Source organism: Crocuta crocuta, unplaced genomic scaffold, assembly GCF_008692635.1.
Source record: "Crocuta crocuta isolate KB4526 unplaced genomic scaffold, BGI_CrCroc_1.0 scaffold152, whole genome shotgun sequence".
NCBI lineage: Eukaryota > Metazoa > Chordata > Mammalia > Carnivora > Hyaenidae > Crocuta > Crocuta crocuta.
The window spans coordinates 6,293,295-6,308,859 of NW_027528798.1; the positions used below are offsets into that span (position 1 = coordinate 6,293,295).

The window sequence follows — 15,565 nt, forward strand, 5'->3', positions numbered from 1 at the left end:
AAGTAAACAAGCATTAAAAAAAAAAGGGGAGGGGGGCGCCTGGGTGGCTTAGTCGGTTAGGCGTCCGACTTTCGCTTAGGTCATGATCTCGCGGTTCGTGGGTTTGAGCCCCGCGTCGGGCTCTGTGCTGACTGCCAGCTCAGAGCCTGGAGCCTGTTTCAGAGTCTGTGTCTCCCTCTTTCTCTGACCCTCCCCTGCTCACGCTGTCTTTCTCTCTCCTAGAAATAAATAAAACAGTAAAAAAATTAAAAAAGGGATAGCAGTTGAATATTATAGGATCAACTTAGGACATTACCAATGGTCTTTCAAATTGTCCTGTAAAATGGACCCAGAATACTTTTAAATGCCTGCCTTGTTCATGATCTGAAGTTTTGTCTCATTCAAAATTGGATTATGAATTGAATTGTATTGGTATTGTTAGAATCTAGGTGAAAATAGGTCTGAGAACTCGTGAGTAAATGATCCATTTTAATAAAGTATAGAATATCAAAAATTAAATGAGCACTTTCCTCAACATAATCAATTTCCACAGGAGTTTTTTCTAGCCAGTTAGCTGTGAGACAAGCTGAAATAAGACCAGAAAATTTCAAATATTTTTAAATCAAAATATTTACAAAGATAGCTATCCTAGTCATATGCCATATGTTATTTTAAAATCCTCTTTGTAGCCAGTATTTCTTCTCAGTATCAAACTAAGAAGTTTAACAGCTCTGCCTTCTGGGGAATTTGTATGTCTCTCCACAGGGTTTCAAAGTTGTGGTAAACTCTTAGAATTTGGCTAGATGTTCAATTCAGAGGACTGTGGTATCAGTAGGCTCCACTAAATGCTAATAGTGCAGACTTTAGATAAAAAAGAAGAAAGAAAAGGAATAAAGGAGGAAAAGTAGATATGACAAAATGGCAAAACCCACTTTATCTGCTGTGTATTACCTCTCCTTACTGTAAATCTCTATTCCTGCCGAAGGAAGGAGAAGGAAGTGGAAAATACTTGCTGGTTTTGCTTTGGAAATTTAATTGGTATATCTAACATAATTCTTAAATTTCTGAAAAGAAAATAATTTAAGTCCTGTCTAAAAGAGTAATGTGCTCATGTGTCAACTAAGCAAATACAAGTTTTCTAAGATATTAATATAGAAAAGAGAAGTCTTTCTGGTTACTTCGTGTCTTTTTCTAATGAGACACTTGAGTTTTGTTGAGAAAAATGTTCCAACAATTCTGTGGCCCTTATGAGGTTTTGATTTTATGCTGCTGGCAGCCATATGCTAAGAGCGGAATTGTGACTGAGTAGCTTTAACCTGGAGATTTCTAAGCTGTATCCTACAATGTACTGTGGTTGTGTTGATTAGTGCAATTCATAGTACCTTGAAAGGACCCTGAGGCTTACAGCTTGATAACTGAACTGCTTAAGCTTGTTGTTATCTAACCTGGCTCATATCAGGAGTCCTTCGAGCCACTACTGCTTCAAAAAAGGGAGGACACATTTTGATGCACCAGCTTTATATTTCATGCTACCAGCATAGCATCAAAAAATAGGCATTTAGGGGCTCCTGGGTGACCCAGTCAGTCGGTTGAGCATCCGACTCTTGATTTCAGCTCAGGTCATGATCACGGGGTCATGGGATCAAGTCCTGTGTCAGGTGCTGAACGTGCAGCCTGCTTAAGATTTTCTCTCTCTCTCTCTCTCTCTCTCTCTCCCTCTCCCTCTTTTTCTCTCTTTCTCTTTCTTTCCNACAGCAATGAAAACTACTGGTTGTAACTTAGATAAGGTAAATATTCTTCCCAGTGCTCTGATCACTCCACTCATATCAAGCAGTATGATTAAGAGTGAAGATGTTACTCCAATGGAAGTAACAGAAAAAAGATCTTCCCCTATTTTTAAGGTGAGCTGGATTGATTAGTGCCCCATATCTTAATCTGTTATAAAAATTGCTATGTTTTTAATAGTTTGATTGCTTTTCCCCAAGTTTCTGCTTTTTACTTTTCCTGTTTCTTTCACATGTGTTTCTCTTTGGTTGCAGTTATTGAGTTTTGCTTTTCAGAGTGAATACTTCTACAACCAATAAAGTAGTCTGCAAAGTGACTTCCAACATATATTTTGATAGGGGAGGAGTTAATGTTAGCTATTCCTGTGGGATGTGGGGTATTAATGAAACTACAGGTTCATTATTTTCAGAATTGGAGATGTTTTTTATTTCCTTTCTCCCCCAGTCTTTTTCTACAACTCCCTTTCCCTTTTTCACTTATAATTTCCCCCCATAATGTTACCAATGATCCACAAAATGGAGCTATTTTAAAATTTACTATTTACTATGAATTCATGAACTATTAGTTCATATTTATAGGAACTGGTAACTGATAATTCTAGTTTTTTGTTTGACTGTCTTCACTTACAACATTTGTTAAAAAGAGGGGCACCTGGGTGGCTCAGTTGGTTGAGCATCCCTTTTGATTTTGGCTCAGGTTATGATTTCATAGTTCATGGTTTCGAGCCCTGTTAGTGCAGAGCCTGCTTAGGATTCTCTCTCTGCCGCTCCTCTACTCATGTGCTTTCTCTCTCTCAAAAGAAATAAACAAACTTTAAAAAAAAAGATATCCTAACGACAGTCAGATGTCATGATATCACTGAGAATCAGTCTTATACCTGTTTTCTAACAAAATAATGTAGAGTAGAAACTAGTTCTGCATATACGTGTGTTTTGGGAATAATAATTTTTGAAGTATCATGAGCTAATTTAATGTTTATATATACATATTATTTGGGGATTTTTATTTTTTAGACTACAAAGACAGTTGGATCAACTCAACAAGCATTAGAAAATCTCTCTAATATAGCAGGAAATGGGTCTTTCTCATCGTCATCATCTTCCCACTTACCTTCTGAAAATGAAAAGCAGCAGCAGATTCAGCCCAAGACATACAATCCAGAAACCCTGACAACTATCCAGACACAGGACATTTCACAGCCTGGTACCTTTCCAGCAGTTTCTGCTTCTAGTCAGCTGCCTAACAGTGATGCACTACTGCAGCAGGCTACACAGTTTCAGACAAGAGAAGCTCAGTCTAGAGACGTATTGCAATCTGATGGTACGGTGGTTAATTTGTCACACCTGTCTGAATCATCCCAGCAACAGCAACAGTCCCCACTACAGGAACAAGCACAGACTTTACAGCAGCAGATGTCATCAAATATTTTCCCATCACCAAATAGTGTGAGTCAGCTACAGAATACAATTCAGCATTTGCAAGCCGGAAGTTTTACAGGCAGTACTGCTAGTGGCAGCAGTGGAAATGTTGACTTGGTCCAGCAAGTTTTGGAGGCACAACAACAGTTATCTTCAGTTTTGTTTTCTGCTCCAGATGGTAATGAGAATGTTCAAGAACAGCTTAGTGCAGACATTTTTCAACAAGTCAGTCAAATTCAAAATAGTGTAAGCCCTGGAATGTTTTCCTCAACAGAGCCAGCAGTCCATACTAGACCAGATAATTTAATAGCTGGAAGAGCCGAAAGTGTTCACCCACAGACCGAAAACACATTATCCAATCAGCAACAGCAACAACAGCAGCAGCAAGTGATGGAATCATCAGCTGCAATGGTGATGGAGATGCAACAGAGTATCTGCCAGGCAGCTGCCCAGATTCAGTCAGAGTTATTTCCTTCACCTGCTTCAGCAAATGGAAACCTTCAGCAGTCTCCAGTTTACCAGCAGACGTCTCACATGATGAGTGCATTATCTACCAATGAGGACATCCAAATGCAGTGTGAATTGTTTTCTTCTCCCCCTACAGTTTCTGGAAATGAAACTGCTACAACCACCACACAGCAGGTTGCAACCCCTGGTACTACCATGTTTCAGACATCAAGTTCAGGAGATGGGGAAGAGACTGGAGCACAAGCAAAGCAGATTCAGAGCAGTGTCTTTCAGACCATGGTCCAAATGCAACATAGTGGGGACAGTCAACCTCAAGTAAACCTTTTTTCATCTACGAAAAGCATGATGGGTGTTCAGAATAACGGTACTCAGCAACAAGGTAATGGCTTATTCCAGCCAGGTAATGAGATGATGTCCCTCCAATCTGGGAATTTTTTGCAGCAGTCTTCTCATTCACAGGCTCCACTTTTTCATCCCCAAAATCCTATTGCCGATGCTCAGAACCTTTCCCAGGAAACTCAAGGTTCTATTTTTCATAGCCCAAGTCCTATTGTCCACAGTCAGACTTCTACGACATCCTCTGAACAAATGCAGCCTCCAATGTTTCACTCTCAAAGTACCATGGCTGTGCTACAGGGCTCCTCTGTTCCTCAAGACCAGCAGTCAGCCAACATATTTCTTTCCCAGAGTCCAATGAATAATCTTCAAAGTAACACAGTAGCCCAAGAAGAACAGATTTCATTTTTTGCAGCTCAGAACTCAATTTCTCCACTTCAGTCAACATCTAACACTGAACAGCAAGCTGCTTTCCAACAGCAGGCTCCAATATCACACATCCAGACGCCTATGCTTTCCCAAGAACAGGCCCAACCCTCCCAGCAAGGTATATTTCAGCCTCAGGTGTCCCTGGGCTCCCTTCCTCCTAATCCAATGCCTCAAAACCAACAAGGAACACTCTTCCAGTCACAGCACTCAATAGTTGCTATCCAGAGTAACTCTCCATCCCAGGAACAGCAGCAGCAGCAACAGCAGCAGCAGCAACAACAGCAGCAACAACAGCAGAGCATTTTGTTCAGTAATCAGAATACCATGGCTACAATGGCATCTCAGAAGCAGCCACCGCCAAACATGATATTCAACCCAAGTCCAAATCCAATGGCTAATCAGGAGCAACAGAATCAGTCCATCTTTCACCAACAAAATAATATGGCCCCAATGAATCAAGAGCAGCAGCCCATGCAATTTCAGAACCAGCCTACCGTTTCGTCTCTTCAGAACCCAGGTCCTACCCAGTCTGAGTCGCCACAGACTTCCTTGTTCCATAGCTCTCCTCAGATTCAGTTGGTCCAAGGGTCACCCAGTTCTCAAGAGCAGCAAGTAACACTGTTCCTCTCTCCAGCATCCATGTCTGCTCTGCAGACCAGTATGAGCCAACAAGACATGCAGCAGTCTCCTCTTTATTCCCCTCAGAACAACATGCCTGGAATCCAAGGAGCCACATCTTCACCCCAACCACAGGCTACGTTATTTCACAGCACTACTGGAGGCACAATGAACCAACTACAGAATTCTCCTGGCTCCTCTCAACAGACTTCAGGAATGTTCTTATTTGGCATTCAGAATAGTAAGAAACTCTTTCTAATTTTATTTCTTAAATATTATTGGTTGAGATGGTCAGATTATTATTATTATTGGTGTTGTTATTGTTAAAAGGAAGCAAATCACAATGGTTTTAAGAACACAGATTGTAGTTAGAACAGAGTTCGGTTCCCAGCAATACCACTTCCATACTGTGAGATTTTAGACAAGGCATTTGCCCTGCAAATGCTTCAGTTTCCATATCTAAATGGTGATGATATTATATACCTGAAAAGGATATTGGGAGGATTAAATGTGGTAACGAATATAAATGAATGTGTTTGCCATTTTAAGCTGTAAACTTGAAAGGAAAATGGAAGTAAGAATGACAGAATATATCTCTACCAATTAAAGTAAGTAGTTTCCAAAGAGGTAAACCCATTGTTGATGTTTATATACCAAGGAAAGTGTGTAGGACTTACTTATGACGCTGAGAAAAGTTGTATTTTTATACTGCTTTGAGCAAACCTAGGATGAATTCCAGTACTGTTCAGTAGAAACCTTTTTTTGGGGGGCTCTTAGTTGCCTGATTGCTAGTTCTATGTTGAGTGAACACAATAATATATTTCCCCCAACAACTACTAAGTATCTTCTGATGAACCTTAACAGAAAGTAACTAATCAGGTAGCTTCTCTCTTTTACATATCTCTGCAGACTGTAGTCAGCTTTTAACTTCTGGACCAGCTACGTTGCCAGATCAGTTAATGGCCATAAGTCAGCCAGGCCAACCACAGAATGAGGGCCAGCCACCTGTGACAACACTTCTTTCTCAGCAAATGCCAGAGAGTTCTTCACTAACATCCTCTATAAACACCAACCAGAACATTGAAAAGATTGATTTGCTTGTTTCATTGCAAAACCAAGGGAACAACTTGACTGGCACCTTTTAACTGAACAAGTAAGTATTGCATTTTGGTTTCTTTTTTATTGAAAAACATTGATAAATTTTATTATTCTTACCAGATTTGGGTTTAAGCAATAATACTTTTTAGACCTTACTCTTTTGAAATATGGCTTTCTCACACGATGGTATTTTTAGGGGCTCTTGGATGGTTCAGTTGGTTAAGTGTCTGACTCTTGATTTCAGCTTGAATCATGATCTCATGGTTTGTGAGATGGAGCCCCACATCTTCTTCTCCCTCTCTGTCTGCCTCTATCTCTCACACTCAAAATAAAATCTAAGATGGTTACTTTTTAAATCTGAATAAATTATTCTGAATGATAGCTTGTGGTCATATTGTTAGTACTAGGCAGTCCTTCTGGCTCTAAGTGTCTTTGCCATGGAATGACAGAACACCCGATGAATGTACTATTTATTGAATATAATTAAGTCGCATTTCTCCCTTCCTCAAGAAATAAATACTGAGTCAGAAAAGTCTGTGGAAGTGTAAATATGATGAAGTATCATTTATAATACTGTGATATACTTTGGGATCTTTCAGGGTAAGAGGAAATGTATAAATTTTTCCCTCCCTAGTGAGTTATATTCAACTTCTTCTTCTTTTTTAGAAATTCCATGAAGAAATTCTGATTCCAAGATGTCCTGAGATCATGTGATTCCGTGAGGATTTTTGAACTGTTACTTTAAAAACAAAACAAAGTATGAAAAACTGTGATTGAGTAAATGGATAGATTTTACTCTTACTGCAAAAGAGCACACCTATGCTGCCTGTTGCAGTGATTAGCCACCATTGTTAACATCTTAGTATTTTATATTCCTAATAACAGTGATGACTGAGAATCTATTTGAATTTCCAGCTGACAGAATTAATTGTTGCTATTTTCCTAGGCGCTACTTCTTTAAAAGTATAGTTCAAATTCAAAAGCTGGACTGCTCAGTTATTATTGCTATTGGAAAATAATTCATATTGTCGTGTTTACTTTTGTTCCTCATTCATATTTTCTTACCTGCATTGTTTTAGCGAAGTAATGGCTTTTGAAAAAGGAAAGTTCAAATAGTAACTAAAACTAAGGCTGTGGTTCTTCAGTATAAAAAGCACAGCTATTGGCCAAAGTGAAGGAATCTTTTTTTCAGTTTTTATGGAGAAACTGAAGGGGTAACATTCTGACAAGTTAGTTATAGTAAGAGCTCTACACAGATAAGAGGCCTCTTTTTATCACAAAGGCAGACATCACACAACCTAGGAACAGCTGAAATGCTATTGATTTTATTTTTCAGAGAGTTGTTAATTCTCTGTGTTTCTTTTAAGGGTTTTAGCCATACCTGTGCAGAGAAGAATAATTATCTTACTCTATCAAAAAAATGAAGGGGATAATATATGGTAAATTGTGTTCTGATATCCTCCTGTAGCGGTTAAAGCTGACAGAGCAGCTTGGATCTGTTTTCTTTCTATCCCAGTCTTGGACCTGTGTTCCCTTTTTATGTTCATTTTTATTATTCTCCCCCTCTTCTTCTCTTTATTTTAGACAATTAGTAATATACTACAAGGTTTGTGACCCTGTAGCAACTTAAAGGAAAAGGCCGCTTTGGTCTGGGGTAACCCAGCAGCTCCTGCAGCACAGGCAGGGTGGGGGCCACCCTCTAAGGAGTGAGGAGAGCTGATTCCTGAGAAACAAGAAACAATGCATTTCTTTCCCATGAACGGTGCTGTTCTGAAGTCTTCAAATTTTTCCCTCTAATAAGGAAACATTGTACATTTTAATTAAAAAAAAAAGAATCAAACTAAAATTTCTTGAAACATCACTTCTCCCTAAACTGCAGTGAGTGTAATTCACTTGTCACCTCAGTGCTTTACAGTTTGAAGTGGTCACTTAATCTGATGGTTCCCACAAGCCTTAGGCTTTACAGGGTCATATCATTGACTTAAAATGAAGAATTAACTTGTGTTACGTCTCTAGAGAGCAAAATTACACACTCCAGAATTTACAGTTGCAGTTGTAGCATTAGTTATACAGTCTTGGGTGTTCTTGCCACCCACGGGATGCCTGCTTCTCACGACAACTTGTCGTCTGGACACGTGCTTATGTCTCGTTTTCCTTTTGGCATGTAGAAAGCTGTTAATACAGTTTAAGGCCAAATTGTGTGTGGCTTCTATATGTAGATAAGATGTTTTGGTATTCATGTCTGTTTCATTTTTTTTTTTTTTAAGTGTACAAAAAAATAGCCTGTTAATTAATTGTTGAAGGCTACTTTTCTGTTTGGTTGTTTGTTGTTGTTGTTGTTGTTTTTTAATTTTTGTCCTATCCTATACATTTAGTTGAACTTTGTGGAATTGTGGTGTTGGTTTTGTTTATATAGCCAGATTTTTTCCCCCTTTTTGTGGTCTTCCTTGGTTCTTTGAATGTGCTCTTCCCCTAATTTGTTTTTTCTCTTTGTTCTTATATATTCTTCCCTCCACCCCTGACCCTTTCTTTAGTTCTCTCTCTCTGATTGAGAGGCATTGAATTACGTTTTCAGTAGTACAGGCTTCTTGCCGATATGAAGGGAACTTTTCAGAAAGAGACCTACTCTGGGTCATTTACTTTTGAATACAGTTTTCAATCGTTCAAGTTTTGGATGGTTTATATCTAATGTGTGTTTCATTTTTTTGGAAAGCTATATTTTGTATTTAGGAAATGGTATACTATTTTGCTATTTGTACTGAGTGAGTACATTGGCATAAATATAGAAATTTATATATATACATATATATAAACTATTCTTTTTTTGCCACACATTTTTGTGGTAAATTTGTGAGTTTGTCTGATGTTCTACCACAACGTGGCGTCTGATAACAGTGAGGGGGGTTTGTTATGTCTTTATTGAGTATTTAAGTATCTTTTGAAACAAATGACCTGTTCATCTGTGGCCATTCCATCAGGCAGTTCCTTGATGTTATTAGTGGGCTAAAGGCAGCTTACTGTGTGCTGGATCTTTCACTCAGCAAAATGTTAGAGTAAGGAAACCCATCAGGCCATTGTGTCAAATGGTGTTTCACAAGAATGAGCCATTCAGTCTTTGCTCACTATATATTTAATATTTTATTGTTATTGTTATTATTAATTGGCTTTCTGTATTCTATGCCTTTTATTTATAATAACACTAAAAAACCACAAACCATATTTGTAATTTTAATAACGTTTTCCCCATCTTGTAATATCCAGAGCTACTTTATAAATTCTCTGAACCAAAAGCATTTTCCTCAATATATCATCTCTCCTCACCACATCAGGAAAAATTATCCAGTATAGTTCAGGTTATAAGAAGGACCAGCCACACAATCCAGTGCTTCACTTTTAAAATGTAAAACTTTAACTGCAGAGGTATAAAGAGGTGTAAAGAGCTTACCCAGCAGGTATAAAAATAAGAAGTAGAAATAAAATACTGTAAGTTTATTTCTGAGTTTTCTGACTTTTTTCCTAAGAGATTACACAGGAGACTCAGGAAGTCTATTTGCTCACCAAGTTCCAACTCGATTGTTTGTTAGCGCTGCTCTGTGGATGAAGTGATGGCAAGAAGACTGGCTTGTGTGCTGACTTCTGTTCTGTTGTTTAGCAAGAGGCTTATCATTGTAAAATGCTGATTGCCAATGCCAAGTTACCAGGGACCAATTTTCTGTTTTATAGTATCTAAGTTTAGAACAGAACATACACCTGAACTGTAGTGGCTTGATTGGATGGAGGCAGAAAACCCAATTTTTATTTTCATAAATTTTGTGGTTATTTATACAAGGGCTGTGCTATGCTACCATGTTCTTATTCAATAATGATGGATTTTTTTTAACATTGTTAAATGTTCCCTACCCCTAAAGGTCACTGTTAAGTACAGCATTCTGACTATTTGGTTACAAAACACATTCGTCTTCTTATTGAAGAGTTAGCTCAGTGGTCAGTGGTTGATACTTGTGCTAATAATACAATTTCCAGATTACTGTTACAAACAATAGTGATATATGAGAGAGATTCCATGAGCCAGCAAAGGCCTTGGAAGCAGAAATTTATTAAATTTATTTAATGGCAGAAGGACCTAAAAAAACTCTGAACCGTTTTTATTCCTTTATATTGTTATATTCAGTTGCTCTCGCTTTTAGCAAATCATCTTAATGCTTGGAGCTTATCTGTGTGCGTGCGTGCGTGCGTGTGTGTGTGTGTGTGTGTGTGTGTGTGTTATTCCTTATTGTCATTCCATGATACATCCACACCAACAGGGAAGAAAACTAGAAATCATATTTGCTTCAGAGCTTTATCATGTTACCTTTTTAATTAGAGCAGCCAGTGCAGATCAGTTTTTGACAGTCTCTTGGAACAGGTTTCTAAAGGGCTTTGTTTATTATAAAAGCAGAATTAATGAGGGGCCTCCCTTCCTTCCTTTCTTTTCTTTTTGTGGTAATATTGTCTATGCTATAGTTGAGAATTTCATTATAGTGCATTTCGTATTCATCAGAACCTCAGTTAATCTGCCTAGGAAAAATAATATCAAAGCAACTGAGAAAGAATTTATATCTGAGTCCCTCTAGAACTAAAACAATAATTCTTTTGGGCCATTTAAACTATTTTGGACAGTTGTTTTGGAAGAGTGAAATCTGTTTAGATTATTGATTAAAGACCAAAATTAAATGTTCTAATAAAGCAAAGTCTCAAATTAAACGTGGCTTAGAAATACTCCCTAGGAGTAATTTGGGCATTATTCATCATTCTGATGAAAATTCCTGTCCTAAATATTTGTTTATTGTTTTTCTAATTAATTGAAAACTTTATGAGGTCTGTTAGCTTTTAGTTTGCTTCATGACCACAGGCTTCATCCCTAACCAGTACAGCCATGTTCTGTCTGCACACTTTGCTTATATGGAGGGACCCCATGAAGACTGTATAGTTCAGCAGCTTTATTAGAAGTATAACTCAAGAGTACATACCCAACTAAGTTAGGTATATCTCGTAACATATATTAAAAAAACATTTTCTACTCTGCTTATTTGTGTCACTAGAGCTAAATTGTGGACATAATGTTCATAATGCAGTAAATATCAGAGTAAGACCTGTATCATTTGTGGATTGCCCCAGTGCTCTAATTACGTCTTTATTCCCCATTTATTTTCATGCCATTCTAGCCTCATTCATTAATAAAATTCTATTTTTACCCACTTTCTCTTTCAGAAAAAAATTTTAATATTTTATATCTATATTAAATGCTTATGGAAAAGTGCCTTTCTACCATAATAGTGCTCCTTTCTTATAATTTCATTTTTCACTATTGCCAAAAGCAAATAAATTATTTCAGTAAGCCCCAACTTTCAATTATTTCACTTAGCATTCTTTTCTCCATTTTTCGATCACCAGAGAAAACAGCTTCATAAGTCTCTCCCTTTGGCATAAGAGTAACAGAGATACATTGCTAGAATTGTTCCTTTGAGGGAGGGTAAATAATAGATTATAGAATTAGGGGAGCCTGGGTGGCTCAGTCGGTTAAGCACTGACTATGGTTAAGGTCATGATCTCATGGTTTGTGAGATCAAGCCCTCCATCGGGCTATGTGCTGACAGCTCAGCCTGGAGCCTCCTTCAGTTTCTTGTCTCCCTCTCTCTCTGTCCCTCCCCTGCCCTCTCTCTCTCTCTCTCTCTCTCTGTCTCCCTCAAAAATAAAATAAACATTAAAATTATAGTGTTTAGGCTTTATGTAAATTATCTAAATTTGTCTTCGTCTTGACCAATGATAGGTCTTATCTGAATGCTAGTGAAAATTGTATGGTCTGTGAGACTCCATGAACACAGATGTTTGTAGTTAAATTTCAGGAAGGGAGTGTTTAAAACATCTTCTCTGGTCTTACTTAGGCGGATGAAAATAAATCACTAACACAAAATTTAGATAAACCTGGTACAGTCAATTTTTCTAACTAGACAAGGCGATGTAATTCATCATAGTGTCAGAACCTATTGCGTGTCAGAACCTTTGTAATCTCTATGAAAAATAGTGTCAAAGAAAATGAAGTTATATTGGAACCCCTCTAGAACAAAGGTAATAGTTCCTCTCAACAAGCTGCAGTTGGATTGAGTGGCCTTCTGGTTTCTGTTATTTTGCCTCTGTTCGGGCTCCGTGCTGCAGTGGTGGTGCCGAAAGAGAGGGCGTTGTAGCGGTAGCTTTGGGATAGAGCTGCTTTCCCCACTGGGTCTTTCTTTGACTTAGTGGTACTGAAAACTGCAGACTTTTATGCAATATTTTTAATACCCTAATGATATTATGCACTTTAATCATTCCAAAGAAGTCAAGAATGCTGTATAGTGATGATTCCTTCTTAACAAATACATCTTAACTATTTATGCCCCTTTTTATTTTGGATAGTCAGCTTGGTGTAAATGTTCTGTAAATATTTTCTAAAATGACTGTATGGCAGGACTTAAGACTTTGAAATGTAATTTCAATATATGGAGATATTGGAGAATTTCTCACTATGGAGAAATGATTACTCTTCAGCAAATCATTTTACAAATATTAAAATGTTCAGCTTGAGACTTAATTAAAGCCAGCCCCCTTCCAGTATATTTTGTGTCCTATGTATGAGAACATTGTAGTACATAGTTTTCTACAGATAGAGTGTGACCAATGGTTTTCAAAATATGGTCCTAAGCCTACCAGCTGGCATCAGTATCACTTGGGAATTAGGTAGAAATGTACATTCTTGAGCCCTATCATAGACCTCCTGAGTCAGAAACTTTGGAATGGGGCCTAGCAATCTGTGTTTTAACAAGCCCTCCAGGTAATTCTGATGTATGCTCAAGTTTGAAAATCACTGGTGTAAATGATATACAGTAAGATCTAGAAAGGCTTTCCCCCCTACTCATACAAATAGTTATATATTGTTCTTTATGTAAATTCAACTTAACCTGGTTATCTGTAATCATTTATTGGCAATGATAATTTATTCTTAGTACTGCCTATAGAAATATAGTATATTTTATATACATATACCCTTAGTCTAGTTATTGATAATTCATTTAACTTACTTTGCCATTTTCCTACCATTTACTAAAACGTTTACATTAAATGACTGATTTAAATCTATAGGTGCAGTCTTCTATATTTCTTTTCATTGTTGTGACATTTAAGTAGCTAAAACAATTGACGGGTGCTAAAGTCTCCTGTTTATCCATAAAATGGGTACCTTGTGGGCAGTGATAACACAAGCTTTCTTTTCATCGCCTCTTACTTTACCAGCAGACCACAATTTTGGTCTGGCTAGACCAACTCTCAGAACATCATTCCTTGTATTTATATTTGTATCTGAGATATTAAATAAGATGGCTGGCCAGGTCAACATAGCACCTTATTTAATTTCTGTTTTAAATTAATAAAACTTATTCAAAAGTAGCTTGGTTTGTACGTGAACTGATGCAGAAGAGATATAGCTATCCTCAGAACTTACGCTTCAGACACGCATTATTTACTGAAATAAATATTGGACAAGACAGTGCATTATAAATCTGGGCATTTCTCCCTTCTCAATTATATGCCTCATGGTAAATAGAAACTAACAAGATAAGTAGATTTATTCATTCATTTTAATCTCCATGTGTAATTCAGTACCTCCATAATTGCTGTAATCTTCCTTCCACTGTTTACAAATCACCAGTTAATTAACTCATGGAAGAAAAATGCACATTCAAATTAAAAATAATTGTACATTCACTTTATAAAAATCACCACTGCTGTCTTTGCTTAACACTAGCAGTGGAAGTGTAAGTGGCTTACTCTACAAACTTCGGTGCTGGCAACACATAGGCAAACTGTGGGGAGACGCTCTAGGTACATTCCTCCTTTCTTGTTCCCTTCCCCTCTTCCCCACTTTGTTGCATAATGTATTCCTGTATCCAAAGAATTCTACCACGATACTATTTGACTCCAACTTGGAGTATCCCTTTTAAAAGCCCCATGTTTAACCCTGTTATCCCTGTTCTTTTTCTTCCCCAGATGAAATTTGGTTTCAAATAGTTTATAAGGGTTGCTTATTATTTTACCTAACAAACCTCAGGACAACACACACATATACAAACATACACACACCATCTCAGACGTTTGAGAGTGGCTTTGGAATCAGATTAATGAGTCCAATGAAGAACTATCCTGCACTGAAGTGTTTATGACTTTAGTAGCTTCAAACTGATTCCAGTGACGTTGAGTTAATTTCTTTTGAGCTAACGAATGTATCTGCTCACCTTGTTCCCTTCTAATTGATAAGCTCCAAGTAGCTATTTTTTTTGGACTTTTACTGAGTTTTATTCGCTTCTTTATTAGTCTTTTAATTTAACATACTGCACATATTTCATTAACCCATTCTCAGAATGGCTACCATTCTGCCATTAAAATCTTTTGATTTAATTTTATTTGCTTGAGCACACTGATCAACCACTGAACTGCCTTCTTCCATTGTCCTGCAATGAAATAAGGATTACATTTTTGTGTATATGGCTTTCATAGTTGAGATTCAGAGCACTGACACCAGATATTTTCAGTTTGTTCTCTGGGGGAATTTCATTTGCATCTATGTTTTTAGCTATCTGTGATAACTTGTTAAATATTAAAAAGATATTTTGCTTCTATTGGAACATTTGTATACTCGCAACTATATTTCTGTAAACAGCTGCAGTCAAAAATAAAACATTGAAAGTTTTCATTTTGCAGTGGGTAACTGTCTTTTTTTCCTCAAACTTTGTGAATGAATTGGTATCCATGAATGTCAGTTTTGAGCAACATGAGCATGTGGCGGAAATTATAAAATCATTAGGAAAAGGTATGAAATACAGATGTGTGTGGAGCCCTTACTTTGTGCCTGCTGTTTTGCCGGGCAGTGTAGTAGCATGTAGTGTGGCAGCCAGTCGTGTAGCAGAGCGGTGCTTTTGCTGAAGCTCGTCCCAGCCCGCAGTCCCACATCCCGAGGCCTTCTCTTTCTGTTCTCCTGTCAGTTATTTCCACATATATAATTTGGTGTTTACCAAAATGTATATATAACATATCACTAGCGGTATTCAAAATGATCGTGAGTAAACACATATATGTCTTTGTGTATTAGAAGAACCTACTAGACTGTGGGGAAATGTGTCATTAAAGACAAATATTAAATACTAATACAGATGAAACATGGATATCATGTGCTACTCCGTCATGTTGTAAGGAGCAAACACATTCTCAGCAGCCGTGTAATCAGTCCTGTAACAGAATTGGAACATCATTTATCCCTGCTCAGGACACAAGAGGGACCTTGTGTAAAAAAGTATAAAAGTAGCTACAGTTTCTCAACAGCAACATTTAATGGTCTTGTTCTCAAGAAGCGGTATTGATTGCTAGTC

The 15,565-nt window shown here is 37.5% G+C and overlaps 1 protein-coding gene across 6 annotated transcripts in view; it reads left to right on the plus strand.

The window, feature by feature from the left end:
- Nucleotides 1-11,087, plus strand: part of NFAT5 (nuclear factor of activated T cells 5) — a 118,052-nt gene extending 106,965 nt beyond the window's left edge. For all 6 annotated transcript variants that reach the window (XM_077755680.1, XM_077755681.1, XM_077755682.1 and 3 more), the window contains 4 exons: nt 1,735-1,880; nt 2,778-5,274; nt 5,943-6,186; nt 6,798-11,087. In XM_077755680.1, the coding sequence (XP_077611806.1) occupies nt 1,735-1,880; nt 2,778-5,274; nt 5,943-6,178 (2,879 nt within the window). In that variant the 3' untranslated portion in view covers nt 6,179-6,186; nt 6,798-11,087. The remainder of the gene's footprint in view (nt 1-1,734; nt 1,881-2,777; nt 5,275-5,942; nt 6,187-6,797) is intronic.
- The last annotated feature ends 4,478 nt before the right edge of the window (nt 11,088-15,565 follow it).